The sequence below is a fragment of the Erithacus rubecula genome (genome assembly GCF_903797595.1).
Source record: "Erithacus rubecula genome assembly, chromosome: 10".
Classification (NCBI taxonomy): Eukaryota; Metazoa; Chordata; class Aves; order Passeriformes; family Muscicapidae; genus Erithacus; species Erithacus rubecula.
This window is the reverse complement of record NC_136662.1, coordinates 7,434,343-7,453,405: the sequence shown is the minus strand read 5'-3', so window position 1 is coordinate 7,453,405 and position 19,063 is coordinate 7,434,343. Positions and strand designations below refer to the sequence as shown.

General features: G+C 36.9%; 1 protein-coding gene across 2 annotated transcripts in view; it reads right to left on the bottom strand.

The window, feature by feature from the left end:
* Window positions 1–1,858: 1,858 nt before the first annotated feature.
* Window positions 1,859–19,063, bottom strand: part of VAV3 (vav guanine nucleotide exchange factor 3) — a 149,566-nt gene continuing 132,361 nt past the window's right edge. For both annotated transcript variants that reach the window (XM_079313787.1, XM_079313786.1), the window contains exons 25-27: window positions 16,471–16,600; window positions 6,005–6,156; window positions 1,859–4,311 (exon numbers count right to left, since the gene is read on the bottom strand). In XM_079313787.1, the coding sequence (XP_079169913.1) occupies window positions 4,270–4,311; window positions 6,005–6,156; window positions 16,471–16,600 (324 nt within the window). In that variant the 3' untranslated portion in view covers window positions 1,859–4,269. The remainder of the gene's footprint in view (window positions 4,312–6,004; window positions 6,157–16,470; window positions 16,601–19,063) is intronic.

The window sequence follows — 19,063 nt, the reverse complement described above, 5'->3', positions numbered from 1 at the left end:
GCATTACACACACACAGCATTACACACACACAGCATTACACACACACACACGGCATTACACACACACACAGCATTACACACACACACGACATTACACACACACACGACATTACACACACACACACGGCATTACACACACACACACAGCATTACACACACACACGGCATTACACACACACAGCATTACACACACACACAGCATTACACACACAGAGCATTACACACACTCAGCATCCCTGGCCTGCACTGGGTGCTCCCCTCCCCAGACAGTGCTGGCTGCCACCATCCCAGCTCTTACAGCCTCTGTCTAACATCTGCAGCAAAAACACTGCTGGCAACAAATGAGGGTTCAGCTCTTGGTGGGCAGTGCATCAAGGCTCTCTCTACCTCTGTGCCATGACCACCACTGAACACAAGTTCGGAGGACACAAAGATGAAAACTAACCAAAGGAATTGTCATATAATACCATGCTCAGCAATAAAATGGAGAGGAGGGAATGCTTTCCTTGTCACTCAAAGGAAATAAGCAGTGCTCTGAAGAGAACAACTTGAATGTCAGACAAAATAGTAATGCAAAGCTCTCAGGAGCCCAGTTTCCAGCAAGGAGACAAAATTAATAGAAACAAATATTTTTGAACAGAACATTAAACTCAACAGAACAAAACCTGGGTCTGAGGCTGGGTATTTTTCATAAACAAGCACCACCTCTTTCTAAATGTACCTCTGTCTCATCTTTGTAAATGGCTAAAACCTCAAGAATTGTCCTTTTCTTCTTCACAGAGCATCTCAAACTTGCCTGTGAGGCAAAGGGGAAAGGAATCCTGGTTGGCATAATTTTCATTGTCGAGACAGATTTTTTCAAGCTTCCAAGCCTTACAATGGAAAAGAACTATGGAGAACACAGCCACAAGTGGTTCTTATACCCTAATTACAGTGCTTTCTCAATTTCTCACCCATCAGAGGACACATCTCACATACAAGGGGAAGGAGAATGTCTGTGACCGAGTGTGATGCTCTTAACAAGAGCATTTAATTGGGAGACATTTTTGCATCCCACATTAGGTGTGACTTTTCGTTATGTGATATGTTCATGGGTGACAGGAAAATTATGCCTTACAACTGCAGAGTTGTGTAAATGCCTCATTAGGTTTAATAATTATCTGTTAGAAGGGCAGTTCTGCAAGAAAATCTCTGTTACTGAAAAATGAAAGGGACACAAAAAAAAAACCAACATTGCAACTGAACCATCGCTGTCCTTGCTGAATTAATCCACCTGTCCAGAAATATTTTTATAAACACATTAATAATGAATGTTACATTGTAAAAAATACATGAATGGGCAACATCACAAAAAGGTTATCAAGTAGCCCATGAAATCAGACACAGACTGCATTTTCAGACTTGAGGTCAATTCAGCCTGAATTTATATGTTAATTCACATATGAGAGAGGAAGGAAAAAAAAAGGGGGAAAAGATGTTGCTGTGAAAAGACACATTACACTTTTTAGGCATAACTTCTTTTCAATCAAAAAGACTACAAGTATCATCTCTGACAGACAAAAATCAATAACATATGACTGATTCTCTAAAGCTAAAAATTTAACAATAAATTAAAAAAAAATAAAGTCTCAGCACCTTCCTGGATGTGGCACAGGGTGTATTATCCTGACAAAAAAAAAAGTTCTCAAGGAAATCTATACAATCCCACTTACATTGACAACTCAGTTTTACAGCTAAAAAAGGATTTTATAAATCTTGGAGACCAAAACAAACCATTATCATCTTCTCACAATGAGAAGGTAGTGAGACAAATGAAGCACAACCTTCACAGTAGCAAACAACATATTTTGACACATCATTAAACAAAAAAATTAACCAGTTTATTATATTTAACATATTTACAAAATAGTACAAATTAAAGTATTGTAACTCCATTATTGCATGACAGAAAACAACTCCATACAGGCAAAAGCAGCACATGAAAGAGACACTCCAGAATATTAAGGAAGTCTTTGGTACTCAAAATATAGTTTAAGATGCAGCATTAACTCAATCAATACAGGGCATTAAACACAGACAATGATATGTAGATTCACACCACAAAAGTAAAGTTTACCTATGGCTTTCATTCTTTTTAAAGGATGACTACTGGACTCAGGAATTGCTTAGAAGCTTTACAACATTTTTAAGATGGAGAGAATACTCAAAATTATTGTAAACCCAAGCTGTTGAAAATGACTGATATATTTTTCAACTCATACTGAATTTAACTGCCTCTTCTCAGAACTATATGACAGTATAGTACTTCACAGACCTAGAGCCTATTCTTCTACCCCTTAAGCAGGCAAAACTGGGAAAGAATCATCTTTGTCTGCTTAAGGAATATAGGATTAAGCTCACAATAGACAATCAAACTGCATGGCAAAACATGATCAAAGACTGAATACTCTAGCCTACACTGCTGTACACAAAATTTACAAAATTTTTATGCATCATCTACATATTTACAAATGCTCTCAATTTTTCCATCAAGTAATGTACTCAACACAATCACAGTTTACATAATTTTGAGGTAAATCCTTGAAAGGTAAGAGCATCAGCAGAAATTCATCTGCAAGGCTGAATCTCTCAAGTCAAGTTCCTAAGGAGAAGCTCCTCTCTTTCCCCTGGCCACACAGCACTGCCTGCCAGGTGTAGCAGATGGGTAAGATGGTTGCAGAGATGAATGGGGATTTTGTGACTTTTCTGTGCTGTGCTTGATTCTTCTTGATGGCCAGGAAAGGCCAGAAAGAAGCAAAAAATCCTGGGGGCAGCCAAAGAGAAACCCAAATACATACTAGGAGATTTTGCTCTGTGGACAAATAGTGGAGATTATGTTGCTTGTAGAGTGGGAAAACACCGCAGTGTCAGTGCACACTAACTGTAATATGCCAACAGAAAAAGAGGAGAGGCAAAAGCAAAGGAGAGGATGGATTAATTTCATTTAAGAGATTGATTTTCTTTTGTTTTCAAGCCAGGTGTGACATTGTTTAAATATTTAAAATTGCACATTCGAAGATACTACTCACATTTATTTTAGTTTAGAACTACATTTCTGCCTCTTCATAATTACATTAAACACTGCCTCAGCAAGCAGTGGACACCACTTTACAAGGCCTGATCTTTCTTGCTGGCTAACCTTGACACATTTGGGAATGTTGAGAACACTGCAACAACTCCCTCACTGAACTGCCATTAACATCCCAGGCAATAAGAAAGGAAAGGGCAGAAAGAAGTTTGCAAGTTCCATTTGAATTCACAAAAAGTGATAGAAACTCCTGTCTAACTAGGAAAAGACAGTACTGAGTTGAAAGCATCAAAGTTCATCCAAATCAATCAAGAAGTTAAGATAAACATTTCTGCTCTTGAGAAAAGGCATCATCTTGCATTAGTATTTTCTCCTTCAGAGTAAATCTGCAATATTTATTTAATGTTATTGCTGAAAACTTTCAACTCTCATGACTATCCCCCAGCTGCACTTTTATTGTCAGATGCTTAAATGGAAACACCTCACATAAAAAGGTTTGAGATGACAATAAAAGGATCACACAATTCCACTTTGTGGATGTTTTTTAAAGCAATACCACATCACTACACCTTTTTTAGAATGCCTTTAAACAGACTGTTAGAAGATTTAGGCAGGACCTCAAAGTAGTCAGTTAAGTAATTAAATATGCATGAATGCTACTCATATTTACTACATATTTCCTTCAGAATGCTTTTGTGAGTGTAAAATGGTTTGTAAGTTGATAAGTAGTTTGATGTCTCAAGACAAGTCTACTGACTATACTTTATGCCCACTGGAATGATTGAAATCTGTTTTCTGCATGCAGTGATAAGGAATAATAAGCCTTCATCTCCTTGTACCATCACAGATGTTAGCTAGAAGAGAAATGTTAAATATTCAGCCATTGTTAGTACTCATGGTGTAGTACAGGGTGAAATGAAAAGGAACAAAGAATTTCATTTTCCAGAGATCTTCTGGGAAGGTGAGGTTGGACTTTGCACTGATCCCCAGTGATGGAAAACTGGCAGCTTGTTTCTTGCACAGCTCTGGGTAAGGTAATAATCTGTCAGCCCAAACTTCTGTATAAATCCCAATATTAAGACTGGAAGGTTCAGACAGACAAAAACATTGCTGTTTAAATACTTAACAAGACTAATAACATACTGAAGATATAAATTTTTATAATCCCTGAAACTGCTGGTCAGCAGAGGATAGTTTTTAATTCATTCGTCCTCTTCAACATAAGTTGATGGAAACCAGCCCACCTAAAAAGGAGGAAAGCAGAACAAAATAATACATGAGATGCACAAAGGTTTGGGTTTTTTTTTAATGGCTGAGCTAGGCACAACAAGGATGTGTCTGTTCAGTAAATACATTAATAAGATTACAAAGATAAACTTGGCTGACCTGACACAGAAAGGAAAATAATAACTTCAGATATAACAATAATTCACAGATATGAAAATTTGGAGACCACCACCCTCTATGTCACTTACTCCCTCAAAAAATCTAAAACACATTTGCCTAGATTAGAAGTCTAAAAGCTCAGAAAAATGCCAAGAGTGGTAGTAGTTTTACTACAGGCACGATACTGCTATTTTTTAAATGAGGAGTTAAACTTTTAACAGGCTCCAGTCAGGTTCAGTAAATCCTCTTATAAAGGAACACTGACTGATCTGATTGCTTTACATGGAGTTGAATTCCACTGCCACCAACACAGGTGTTACACATGACAGAATCAGACAGCAGTCTAGTGTCCTACACTTCAGAAGTTATAAAGTTATCTACATTCTGAAATTAATGTTGTGCCAAATAAGGTTTATGTAAGACACACAGTGATGCAATGTCAAATATTTATTTCATGTATTTGCTTTAGGTTTATTCAGACTTCTTTACACCTAAAGTAAATTCAACATTCATGAAAGAACTTCAAACCAAACCTAGAGCATGACTGGAAGGGATGACTGCAAAAATCTTTAGACTACCTTGCCAAAATATCTCCAGAGGTGAGTTTATTATGTCAAGTTCAGGCTATGAAAGTTACAAAGGAATGCTAGCATGTAACAGGGCACCCTTTAGAACGTGGGCAGCTGCATTACAATGAGTTGTTCAGCTTTCTTCACATCTAAAATATATATATAGCACAATGGGTATTTCTTCTGCATCCCTATTTCTTCTGGTCTATTTGACTATTTAATAAGCTTTAACCATTTAACATAACCAAGTTCATGTACACAATAAAAATTGAATAAAGCAGTAAGTCTGGACATTCACTTTAACTGCAATTGCAACTATCATTTCCAGCTTCCAGACAATTTACATTCTTCCACCTCACACTCCTTGACCCTGCATCTCAGCACTTTAGACATGGAAACAGCAGTCTCAAATGCTTCTGACTAATCTGCATTATAAGGCAGTAAACTAAGACTGAAACTGTAAACCTTTTATAGGTCAAAACTGAAACTTCACTTCCAAGTCTCAGAGCAGGGTGTTAAGTGAGTTCATAAAAATCCCTGCTAAATATGTCACTTCATCTGGGCCACATTCATAGAGATCAAAGCAGCAGCCTTCTATAAAAAGGTGGTTGATTCCATGCATTGTAGTCTGGCAGAAAGATGTGGGAAATTATTCTGTGGTAAAGAGAGTTGCACAGCACCAGGAACCTGACCCCAAATATCTATGTGCAAAACACTTCAAGAAAGGTCAACTGTAGCAGAGCTATTAATTCTGGTTATTTTCCAACCATATAACCTTGCCCAAATACTCAACCTGGTAGGTCACATTAAATAGCCAATACCTGGCATGAGTTCTGCCTCTCTCTTATGAAACAAAGATGAGAACATGTTCCATCTTGTGAATTTAAATACACACAATGTAGGAACACACTTTTTCTTTTTTTAAACAAAATCACTGTCAGTGAAGGCAGAAAGAAACAGGAAAAAAAAAAAATCATCTTACCCTTCCATTTACTTCCCCTCTCCACCAGCCATTGGCACTCATCTTGGTATAAATTTTGACAACGTCCCCTTTGAGCAAGGACAGTTCTCGCATGTCTCGTGCACAGAAGTCATACCTGGCTATGGCAATGCCTATCACCTTTGGGCTCAGCACTGAAAGGAAGCAGAAGGTGATATTATTAGGGCTGGTAAATGAAGGCCACCAAACCACTGTTAATAGAAATACTGCAAAATATAAAACAAAGAGTTTTGCAGTAACATACACTGACATTCATTATATGCAAAACATCAGCACTACAAAGATCAAGAAGATTTAAATATAGGTGAATGGTCTAACAGCTGAAGGGATTTTTTGTAATTTTTTGAACAGTCCTCTTTATTTTTAGATGAAAAATCAAACTAGATGAGCCATAAATAAAATATTCCCAATCCTGATATTGCTAAATACATTTGCAATTATTTTATTCTTGTGCTTCATAATAAAACTTGCTGCCAGTTATATGCATCAACATATTTTACAGGTCACTAATTTCTTTCCAAAAGAATTATTAGCATTTACAGTTGATTTAACTTTAGACCTCTAATGAAGCAAAACAAACAGAATAAGGTGCTGTTCTTTCAAAAACCAGCTACCAAGTTAAATATTAATGCACTTAAAACTGGAAGCTAACATCAGCATGAGCAAAAAGGTACAGACTTTCTACAGGAAATTTCCATGGATCATTTGTCACAATCTGCATTAATATTGACTGATGTAAATCTATTCTTTTCAGGAGTTTTTTCTGTAAATCATCAATGAATTTTTTTCTATAAAATTAAGGCTCAGTGAAATTAACACTTTAAAGTTTTCAGAATAGAAGAATTTTGCCAATGTAAAGCCCAGACATTTTAAACAAAAAGCTGTTAAGAACTTTTAAAAAGCAAAGGTGCAAAAAGCCTCACTTCAAAAACCAGCTCCTTTTTCCAAATAGATTTATAGGAAATTATGTTTCCAACGCTGATGTAGAATGCCTGAACTTGCAAAAGAAATCCTCAATGATTTTAGTGTGAGGGCAATGAGAGGACAATGGTCATGGCCTAACAGATAGAAGACCTTTGACTTGAGCATTTTAGAAAGAACATCTACTACTCCATGGCATTTTGTAGTTGGATTACTTGGCCACAGCATTTTTCAGCCTTTTTTCCCATTAATGTCACTGTTTTCCTATGTAAATCACTCTAAGAGGAGTTCAGGAACACAGACAAGCTTCCTTTGAAAAGATTTCAGAAGAATTCACATGATCATAATGGATGACTTGATATCATGTACATAGAATCATATCTGTCCTCAGAGGTCCTTCGCATTTGTTAGAAATGCCCAATCTTTTGGGCATTTTTTAAAATGCTTTTAAGATTCTAGTTTGGCAATGCCCTCAACAACATAATACTAAGAATTCATATCTAGTTGCCTTTAATTTAAATCAGGGACCCAAAAACGTGGCAAATTAGCTGAGAAATCTTAACAGTTCCAGTTCTGCTTGTGTTTAACTTTTCTTTTGACTGCACTGGATCATAGATACATAATAGCATTAAATATCTGAAAATCATTATATGTTCAAATACTTTCAGCTTCAAGAGAAAATACAAATTATTTTAAACTAACAAGGAATATTACATTTAAAATACTCTTAGATATATCACAGAAATAGAATGCCTAAGAAACCAGTTTTGACAACAGATAATGCCCTAGTTTATATCACATCACTGAAGCTTAGTCTAACATTGCTGACTGCTTATGTAGGGTATGCTTATCAGACAATTGATAAATTATGTAAAAGATGCCATATAGCAGAGAATCAGCCTCTCAATTTATTGCTTATATTAATGTTGCAAAAATCCAGGTGACATATTAAGCACATCAAAGCTCAAACATGACTTTTTTCCCCTATTAGCCAGTGAGATGTAGATGCCACTTGTTTAGATCCTGGCAATGTCCTATACCTTAACAGCATTATAGCAATCCATTTCACAGAGAAAGAGCACATCATGGGCACCAATTGTTTTGGAGAAAGAAAGAAAGAAAAAGAGAAGTTATTGATTGGAGGGTCAGTAACAATTCACAGGCATGCAGCAATATCACTGGCAGATTTGGAGAAGCATTGCTGGATGCAAGGAGTGATTCTGGGGAGCAGAGATTAATTTCAGATTCTAGAATAAAGATAAAGGGGCAAGGAAAAATACAGGAAGCAAAGATGAACAAATCTGGGAAAATGAGGAAGAAACTACCTAAGAAGGAAAGAAATGTGAAGAGGAATAATAAAAATTGAAAATTGCAAGGAAAATTAGGATAAAGAAGAAAGAGGAGCACATCTGGGAGAAAGGAGGACTTTTAAGTCTTTTTCAAGTCACAAAGCAGAGAGGAAAAGGATAAAGAAGCAAGAGAAATCAAAACCATCTATCTTCAAAAGTCTTGAGGCAGAAAGTAGCAGAATTTAGATTAATTTAGAATCCAAGATCCATATTTTCAAATAAAAGTGAAGCTCATGATAGGAAATATATAAAAGGAAGTCAGATGAGTGATGAATACAGGAAAAATGACAGTGTTAATTTTGGAAAAAAAATATTAACCATATCTCTCTGCTGACACAGTCACAAAAACAACTTGAGTAGAGACTATCAACCCTGAATTCCCAATTAGTGCTGTCCCAGGATAAATAAAACGTGAGGGAAATCAACACATGGAAAGGATACCTGTACAGATGGGACAGAGAAGAAACACTGAGTGAAGGACAGAAAAAGGAGAGCTACAGGAAGAATACAGTGAGAATGGAATTAACAGCATAGATCAATGGAAGGAAAAGGCCCAACAGGTGGATCAAGGTGAATGAGAAATTAAGGGGGGGGGGGAGGAAGAAAGTGTTAAAAAAGAAAATAAACTGTTGAGAAAGCAGTAATAAATAAACCTTGTGCAATAGAAGGGAGGTACTCAGAGAACTAACTAGAAATAGAGCAAGAAATCCAAAGGAGGTGAATAAAAAGCACGTGTGAATGAGAATATGCTTCTACTGAACCCAGACCTTCCTTCCACAAACAGAAAATGATGACTACAGGAACTGTAATCAGCTTTGATTTACACTGGAATATGCTGGACATTAACAGTGAAAATGTGCTGAAAGTGAATTTTAATACTAGTTTGAACCACTGATGATGCATCTGAGGTGCAAACAACAGAGGTTCCCTGTGATCACAGCAGGCTGGTCTAACTCACGTGCTTGAATTCCATGAAGGTCACTGCAGTGTTATTAAAGCTGTGAGGAGTTGTTGCTCTCTCCTTTTGCTCTGAGCTCCTCATAAATCTGCAGCCATTGCCCTGAGGGCTCCTCCTGTGTTTCCATGCTCCTTGAAGCCATGTACCTTTACTTGTACATTTACTGTTTCACCAAACCTCAGTGCTGTTATCCAGGCACAGGCAGCACCTTCAGTGGTGCTCAGCAGTCAGATTAACCTTCTCCTGTGTTACCAGCTTCCATATCAGCAACTAAGCCAGCTCTGAAGATACTTTTGAAAAAAATACTTGTAATATCATTAAATAAGTATTTGGTTTTTTAATGTAGGCAAATTATTGGGCTGTTTTTATAAAGAAGGTTTACTACAAACACATGAAGCAATGCACCTTAGCACTCAGAATGTAATAGGTAGATAAGCTTAATTAAGCACTGCAGATCAATGTTTTCCTTTAATATTTTGTATTTGTGTAACAAAATACTTAAACTGGCATATTGTGATATGCAAGACATTGAATTGATACCTATTGTTATAGTTAGTATTGAATTCTCTGATACAGCAGTTTTTCATATGAAAAAAGGGAATGTCATTATAATTGATTGAAATCACATGTGGGAATATATGGAAATGTGTCATAGGGTTAAAGTAACTGAGTCTTGATTGCTCTTCTATCACTGTAGGCTACTGTTCCCGTGGAACAGATACCAGTTTGACTAAGAATGGAATCTACAGTCAAGCACTAGGCAATTGAATGCAAGATGTCCTCTCCTATCCCAGCCCAAAAGGCCAAAAGCTCACTGCATTTATCTTGAGCAAAGAGCTGAAACTTCACTCCTTCATGTTGTTTCAAATCAGATAAGTCCTTCAGGGGGTTCAGCTGAGCACTGTCACCACAGGGCAAGCACCTACACCAAAATGGCTTTCTACTCATCTTTCCTACAGGTGTCCATTTATAAAAGCAAATGCTTTCTAGCTTGGATTCTCACTATTGTTGTGACTACTGAAAGGAAGCATGTGCCCCAAAAATATCCATAGGTAAGGGCACAGAAATGGAAGAAACAAATGAGGGGCAAAGCATCCAAGTGTAGTCTTGGATAAAGACTGAAATCCTTGGGGTGAATCAAGAGAGGGGTCATCAGAGTTGCTCTCAGAATGAGTGCAGTAACCATTCTACTACTGAGCTGCCATCTATGTCCTTTTCCCCTCAGGAAACTGTGGAAAGCCCCAAGAATCCTTCCCAGAGCACTAAATGATTAGGACAGTTTCTGTGGGGCAGGTGTGAAACACACTGCCCATGAGATCCTGATGACTCCATCTGCATGTGTGATTCAGGACACCTCCCTTCCCTAGAGCAAAGCCAGCCAAATCCTGCTCTGCACAGCCCAGGCAGTGTCCTCCACCCTGCTCACAGTGAGGCCAGTGCAACTGAGCAAATGCTGAGTGCTCCACATCAGCAGCTCCTTCCACGTGCTCCTCAAAGGCATTCACCTTTCTACTGGCAAAATTCTTCTTAAATTGTCCAGCAATGCAGTTCACCTCTTTGCAGACCAGACCTTAGAGACAGAGCAAGTCATACCCATACTGATGCACTGACAATGGCACTACTTTTAGCATTCTTATGCAGCCTCTATGTTTGGAATGACTGCATCTATTAAAGCCAGAGATGGTTAAATGGAAATAAAGAAAAACAATATTTAAAAAACAGATGGGCGAAATTAATTAACAATGTTAATGCAGAATTTAAAGAAAGCATTCTCTATTTAAAGAAAAACACTACTGTATTCTAAGATGCTACTGCAGTATGATTTGCTGCAGGGATGGGACGAATTTATTATTTACCAACAAGCAGTGAGACTTCCATGTTTGTGTATTTGAACAAATATATTAAAAATACATGGCTCTTAGGTGTCAACTGCATAGCAAATTAACAGTCAAGTGGTCACTGATGGAATCTGCTGCAATTACTGAGCTTTGCAACACCTATTCAAACTGCTTATTGCAATAATCAGTAATAATTTAAAAGTTTAAGAGTTTGACTTTTGTTACATTCCAAGAATAACAAGTAATAACTCCATTTTTGGAGTCAGAGAAGAGCTGAAGTATTAGATTCGTCCCTTCCCTCACTTGCTGCACACAGAAACAACAAAAGTAAATTTAGAAGAAATATAAAAGCAGTAAAGCAGTACCTGACCAGAAAGGAGTGGAGGAAGGGGGAACAAAGCTGTAGTCTGGAGGAGTTACAAAAGAAAACCCACAGAACAAAGAAGGGGCTTAGAGGAAAAAAAAAGAGAAAAAGAGAAAAGCAAAAAAGCATTGAAATATTGGCATAAGATTTAAATAATTGTTTTTTAACTATATAATTCACAGATAATAAGGAAACTAAGGTTCCCTACTAAGGATGTCTGCAAGGAAATTGACTGTAATAACTAAAAAATTTGGCTCCATGATTTAATTTTCAACAATTGCATTTTTCAAAGAGTAAAGTAGGAAGAAGTCACCCATCTAGGATTTTAGAGAAGCAAATTGTAACTGTAGCCTCTTGCAAATATTTTCAGATTTAACAAAAGGGTTTTTTTAATTCTTTGTGTGCCCCACTTCTTACCATTACAAAATCAAGAAGTCATGCATACATAAATCCTCTTGAGCCCAGCAACACAAGTCACATGCCCTTAATTAGGATATACTTTAAGTTGACCTGGAGTCAACACCATATTATGGCATGGAAAAAAAAGCATGAATTCTGCCCTGTTAATCATTAACATCAATAGAAATTCCACAGCTAAACTACATCTTCTAAAGCCCAAAGAGAGCTGCTCACTAAGCTTGCCTAAGCTTGGCCTAGGTAGATCTAGCACCTCATCCTAAGCCCCTACAGCAGCTTCCCTGGGTGAAAGCCACAGGTGCTCTTGCTCTGTCGTCAAAACAAAACCAGAGACAATTTTTAAATGCAAAAATGAGATTAAATTAATTAGAATTGCTTCAAGTGAAACTACAGTTTATTGATCTGCTCTCACATCTTGTCCCTTTTTTAAAGAGGCAATAAAGATATATAGTATGCATGTCTAATAAAGTTGAGATCTTTGCTCCCAGCTGTGATTTAGAAAGGTACATCCATCTCAACAGGATAAATGATAATGCAGCCTCTAAATTTTAGCTGACAATTTCTGTAATTACTGAGCCAGAATTTTCCTTCAAAAAGTAGCAAGTTTATATTTATCACTTACAGCTACTTCTCTGAATTTATTCTTCTGACTAACCATGAAACACAATAATTTTGTTTCAAAATGATATTTGCAGGAATGATGACTAGAACAAATTTGTGCAAGAATCCATGGTGGAGGTAATGGTACAGTTTTGTGCACCTTACCTGGATGACAATAGATATATTTGTGACAAGGAAAATACAAGCATAAATGAAATAAAGAGGACTGGCACTGTATTTCAACATTCATAAACCTTGGGTTTAGAATTTTCTTTAAAAATTCACAACACCAACAGCATTTTAGGTTAAAGTCTCATAGGATAAGAAAACCATGCTCCAGGCCTCACACTCTGGAAACTCTTCTGATCCTTTACAGCAACCACAGTGACAGCTCTGTGGGGAGCTGTGCTACACAAACCAAAAGGGCCACTGGACTCAAAAGCAGTGCCCATTCTTAGAGGCCAATACCTGCCTTTATTTCTCCAGAAGCACAAGGCAGAGTGCAACAGCAGCCCACAGGAACACACTTCCAAGCAGAAAGGCTGAATTCTTCTGATTCCCCAAGGGTTGGGATGATACTTGTTTTGTTTTACTTTTTTTTTGTTTTACTTATTTTGTTTACTTTGTTTTACTAATAGATATCTTTGCACAGTTAATACATTAAGCATAAGTAGGATGTCCTAGTTAATTGATCAAGAAAAATATCACTCAAGTAGGACTTGGCTTCATGATTTAGGTTACTTTAAAATCTAAATTTCATAAAGATTCAAATTTCTCAGTATAATTGTATGCTGCATCAGCAAATAAGAATAAAGTGCCATTATTCTACTCCACAGAGTAATTTCCACTCTTCTTTCCTTTTTGCCTTTATTTCATTACCTGGTTGATCATTCCTGTAATCTAATGTAAGAATTGGTATTTTTCTCTGTAGCAAAACAAAACTGATCATACTGTGTGTGTCTAGAAAAGCCTAAGACTGAAAAATTAAGATGAAAGAATATACCATTTCCCAAAAAACCTTTCCAATTAACATGAACCTCTATATTGGCAAAAGCAAATATCTGACAGCTTTTACGACCCCATTAAAAGTGTACAATGAACATGAGCACAACACGGGTGACTTCTGCAAGACAAGGAGACTGAAAAGCAAAGCTCTAACCCAAGTGGGAAGCCAAAAACTGGAAATCCAAAATAACTATCCCACTAAAACAGAGATCTTTATTAAAAAAAAAATATTCTAAAAATTAAGTAGATGCTGAAGCAACAATCAAATTCCCTGAAAATTTAATAAGTTACATGGTGACTTATTATGATTCATATTAGAAATTACAAGTTAAATGAAACACCAGTTGTTTTTCTTTTCCCATATGGGTAAATGAAAACATAACAAATATATTTAAAAATTACCACTCTTCTTTCTCACTCTTTTTCTGAGAAGTCAAGTTTTTGCCATTCAATTTTACAGCAGCTCAAAGACCTTGGCAGCAGAAAATTATATAACTCTGTCAAAGTCTGAGGTGGTTCAACTAATGTTTTTTAGAAATACTTTTACCACTTATTCTGTCAGTTATATATCCTAAAGATCAGCAGTTTTGAAAACAAAAAGCTGATGTCTTTTGAAAAGATGGCTTCATTTAAAAATCCAGGTATGTGAATAATACAGAGAAAAATACTGTGTTAAACTCAAATCCTTCTTTAAATCAGCTTCAAACTGTCAAAGCCCATTGCATTCACTAGCTTCAGCCCCATGCTGAGTAGTTGCAAAATTGAAAAAATATGGGAAAGTGCCCTCTCTCTCTTCAGCTACTTTGTCTGGCTTCCTTCCAGCAATTGTTTTTATTGCACTTGGATTATGTGGGAAGAGAGAAGAACATCAGCTGTGTGGTGGTCCTCACTGAGGACTATGAGTAAGCTCCATGTCCAAGTGCTGCCCCCATGACTTATTTGCTTCCTCTACTAAACCAAACCTAAAGCAGCCTAAAGCTTCCCAAATTCTTTCCAAATTCAGCCCAGCACAGACCAGATGTAAGCTTTTCTCATATCAGCTTGGTAGAAGGAACAAGACAGCTTAAAAACAGAGCAGAGCAACCCATAGATGGACTGTTCATCATGGACATTGTGGTTAAACAAACAAAACAAAACAAACAAGAAAGAAAACAACAAAGAAATCACCACACTCATGGGGACACACTTTACTGTCTAATCCATTAAAGGAAGTGTCATTCAGGATCAATCTAGATAAAGCAGCAGAATTATGGAACTCTATTAGACTTTACATGAGGACTTTGGGAATTGAAAGGTTTTTCAGGTCTGTTTGGTCAAGAGAAGACTTGCAGTTTCCACCAGGACAGTCTGTGGCACCAAAGGGCTGATAGTTACTGTAGCAGAGATGCATTTCCTCATCCCCTTGATTAAAATGAGAGCATCCCTCAGTCATTTCTCTTGCTCTCACACATGCTGCCTAAAAGATCTTGTAAAAGAAGATGTTTTCTTTTGTATGATGACTGCAGTTAATGAGGATATACCATAAATCTTGTAGCCTGTAAAGCAGGAAATGATTGGGCAGTTGCAAGGTGGACAGTATAGAAACATTCTAACTGGCCCAAGAAAAAAACAGAAAACAATCTGGGTCTGCTCACAGTCAATAATAACTAAAACAAATACAAAATATTGTCCTTTCAACAATTAAAGTCTCAGTGCTGTGCAGAGGCAAGGGATGAGGAAAGCACAAGAGATGGCAAGAGGAAGAGAGAATCACAGGGAGACCAGGAGAAAGGGACAGGAAAGGGCAGGGCAGAGAAATCCACCAGGAATGGACATGAACAGCACAGAGGAGACAACTGACACAAGTCCTGGGAAGCAGTGGAGGAGAACAGAAATGGAAAGAAGATAAATTGGGAGGTAGAGACACTAGATGAAATGCCCAGAGACACACTGGTTTCTTACAATCATTTGTCCTAATTTATCCTCACTTTAATGAGCAGAGGAAGAAACCTCTATAAGTTACAGAAATATTATGGAACTGAGGTAAGCAGTAAACAAAACTCACAAACACAGCAAATGAAAGTAACAAAGCCACCACCATCATCACAAAGACTAGACTGGACCTTCTGGGCTTTTACAGCAGTCTTCATATTGTTAAAATCCCCAAATAATTTTTGTTTTCCTCTTATTTGTTACAGTACAATGATGCAGCCAATGACTGCAGAACAGCAAATCTATTAATTGCACTTTGACAGAAACATTAATATTTTCCAGAGGCCAGCCATGTGGTAGGTTTTATCATTAACATTGAACCTGCCCATGTCCTAAAAATCATGCTAACTTCCACTTAAACTGTAATAGCTTAAATAAAGGACAGGATTGCATTGCAAGCCTTCTCAGTTTATTTCTAAACTTCACAATTTCTTAACTGCTATTTACATTTCACAATAGTTCCTTAACTTTCAGAAGCTTAGTAAGGGAACTCTAATAAACATTAGAGATGTTATACACACATACAATATAAGCATATTTGCATGTTAAAAAAAAACATGCAAAAAATAATTAGGCTATAGTACATCTATTTTTTTGACACAATTCTTTGGTATTACTGAGATGCTACTTCATAGGGCTATGATTCAAGACTGATTTATTTAAATCCCCTTTTAAGGATTAGAAATTGTCACAGACATCAACACTTGTGGATGCACGTATGCAAATTTCTTAAGAAACTAGGCAAGATGCAGTTTAATCTCTCACCAGCATGTCTAATAGATTTTTTGAATATTGGGGAGTTTTTAAGTTTGGCAGCAAGACAAGCTTGCTAGACATGTTTATAAATCTCCTGGCAGATCTGAATCTGATTAGCTTCAAAATATCCTAGCTAAAAGCATTGCCATAGTAATTGGTTATATGTCAAAAATGGAAGATGAAGATGCTCCAAGTATCTTGTCCTTTTAATATAAATATATATATATATATATGACAAATAGTAATATACAAAATTTGAGAATCCTTACCATTGCCACCTGTTCTGTTACTCCTCTGTCCCACTGAGTTTTCAGATTCTTTGTATGGAAATTGAAGAGTAGTATCCAAACTTCGAAAACCTTCTTTGAGAGAGTGATGCTTGTAGTATTCTACAAGTTCCTTTCAGAAAGGAAAAACACTTTCATTGGAAACTGAAATCCCATACTATCCAGCATTCTACTGTACAGCCAATGACAGTTTCATTATGCAAGTAACCTTATTTTATAACAGAATCCATAGAACATGCTTATTTTTTAAAATATAAAGTACCCCAAAAACTCACAGCTTTCACATTGCCACTTAAAAGAAATTAAAACAAAACAAACAAAAAAAGGCACTCCAAAAATCACCTAAGTAAAATCTTTTTTCCAGAGTCAGCATTTGCTGCTCCTTTAGGTCAGGCTGAGGATGTCTTTGCTTTTCTGGAGTCAGATAGAAGGCAAGGTCAGCTTCTTGCTAAGGATGGAACAATAAATGTCTCTGTTTTTTCCAATCTCTTTTGTAATGATAAATTTTGTTTATTTGCAAATGTATTTGTAAGTACACAGATCTGAAATAAAGCACATGGCTTTTAAGTTAACTGCAACTTCATGTGCAGATACTCAGGTGATGTAAGGGTAAGGGCAGGCTTAGGGGTTGTCAGACAGTGCATACTGACTGAAAAATCCAGCATTTCACATTCTCCTTGTACCCAATCCAAAAATTTCATCACCTCTCTGTGTGGACATCTATATAAGCATTCACAGCTACACACAAGAATATTTTACACATATATATGCAAAAATTCATGTATGTAGATATAAAAGAATAGCTGAAATAGTTTGTGTAACCAAGAAGATAAGCTACTCAAATTCCTACTCTAAAGAAGGCAACACCCACCAAAATTCTGTCAGCTCATTATATTCTTCTGCAATGTTCAACCCCTACCATTGTCTGTTACATTTGAATTAGCCCTAGAAATGTCAATATCACATAGTTTGTACACAGAGCTAGAACAGGATTAAAAGTGACTGGACAATTCAAAGCAAATGTACTTCAATTGATCCATTCAAATGTGGGATTTTACCCTTCAGAAATGCAAGCACAAAGCAATGAATTTACTGTAAACCTTCACTCCATTCCACTTACTTATATTAGATTTGCAAAATCAGAGTTGACCAAGCCAAGCTTAGGTCAAAATTAGGAGATTCTTTCTTCTAGGAAAAAATCCCCAGCAAAAGAAAAAACAAGCAAACAAACAAAAAAACAAAACCAAGCAAACAAAAAAACAGCACCACAAAAAGCTACCAAATTGTTTAGCCTATAATAGCCTACATCACTGATACTAAGAACTTTTTGGGCTTTGCTGTTTGATATCAGCACATCACACTAACTAGAATGTCTGCAACAAAATTTACTCCCATATCATCACTGAATATTCAGACATTCAAATTAGCAAGGCAATACTGGGTGTGATTTGTAAGTAAGTAGCATACGAAGTAGGATATCTGGATAAATGGAAAATAATTAGTATGAAACTTTTGTTATCTTTTTGCACAGTGTAAGTCTGTAAGAACTGTGTTGTTCAGTAAAAGTAATTAGGATTCCAAATGGAGAGATGTTGTTTGTTGGCAAAATAAGTCAAATGGGTTTAAACTGAGGAAAAATCACTTCATGTCACAAATTCAGTTACTTTTAAAGTTTAGATTTTTATTCCATTCTTCCATGAAAACAGTTGACTGACAACTGGCCTCTGAAACATGAATTGCACAAATCACAGCAGCAAGCTTACAAACAGATGAGTAAGGTAAGCACTCAGTGCCAGCATGGATGGGGCTCCTCAGGAGCTGTCACATTACCCTGATCCACAGCAGCAGCCAAACTGACCTTTCACTGCACCCTGCTTCACACACTCAGCACATTTTAATTACTCTGCTGAAAGTTCTTCAAATGTACTATGAAAAGAAGACAAAAGAGCTTTTCTACTTTTTTCCCCTCCAAAGCAGGACAAAACACTGTGTCACTGCAGATCACCACTTAATGTTTCCATGGATGCTGCCTTTGTCTCTCTTCTGCTCCCACTTCTATGACTATTTTTGTACCTCTTTTTTTTCAGTTTTTTTTTTTCCAGTTACTTTTTCTCTTTCATCTACCCAGTACAAAGCAGCTGTTCCACAGCACATACAAACAGCACACTACCACTTGTGTATTCAACTCTCAAGGGCAGAATTCATAATACCCTGAATCTGTGTTAGAAAATAATTCTTTCCAACTTGAATGTTAGCAAGGCTAAGTTGGTAGCAGTGGGGTCCCTACACTAGAAACTTCTTCCATCCTCTCAATTCTGTGATGCAATGCACATTCTTTTTCTCATTTTTCATCCAACTTAGTCCTTTATTTTTTTGAAACTGCATCACTGCCCCAAGAAGACACCTGGCAGCATGGGACTCCAGCTGCTGTGCTTTGCCAAGATCAGTTTCCAAGGAATCATTTGTAGCACTCACAGACTAAGCAGCCATGTCCTCATGTATGTGAGCAGTACCATGATTTCTGCTGCTAAACAATGAAAAGATCTCAGGTTCCCCAGCCCTAAAACTAAACAGT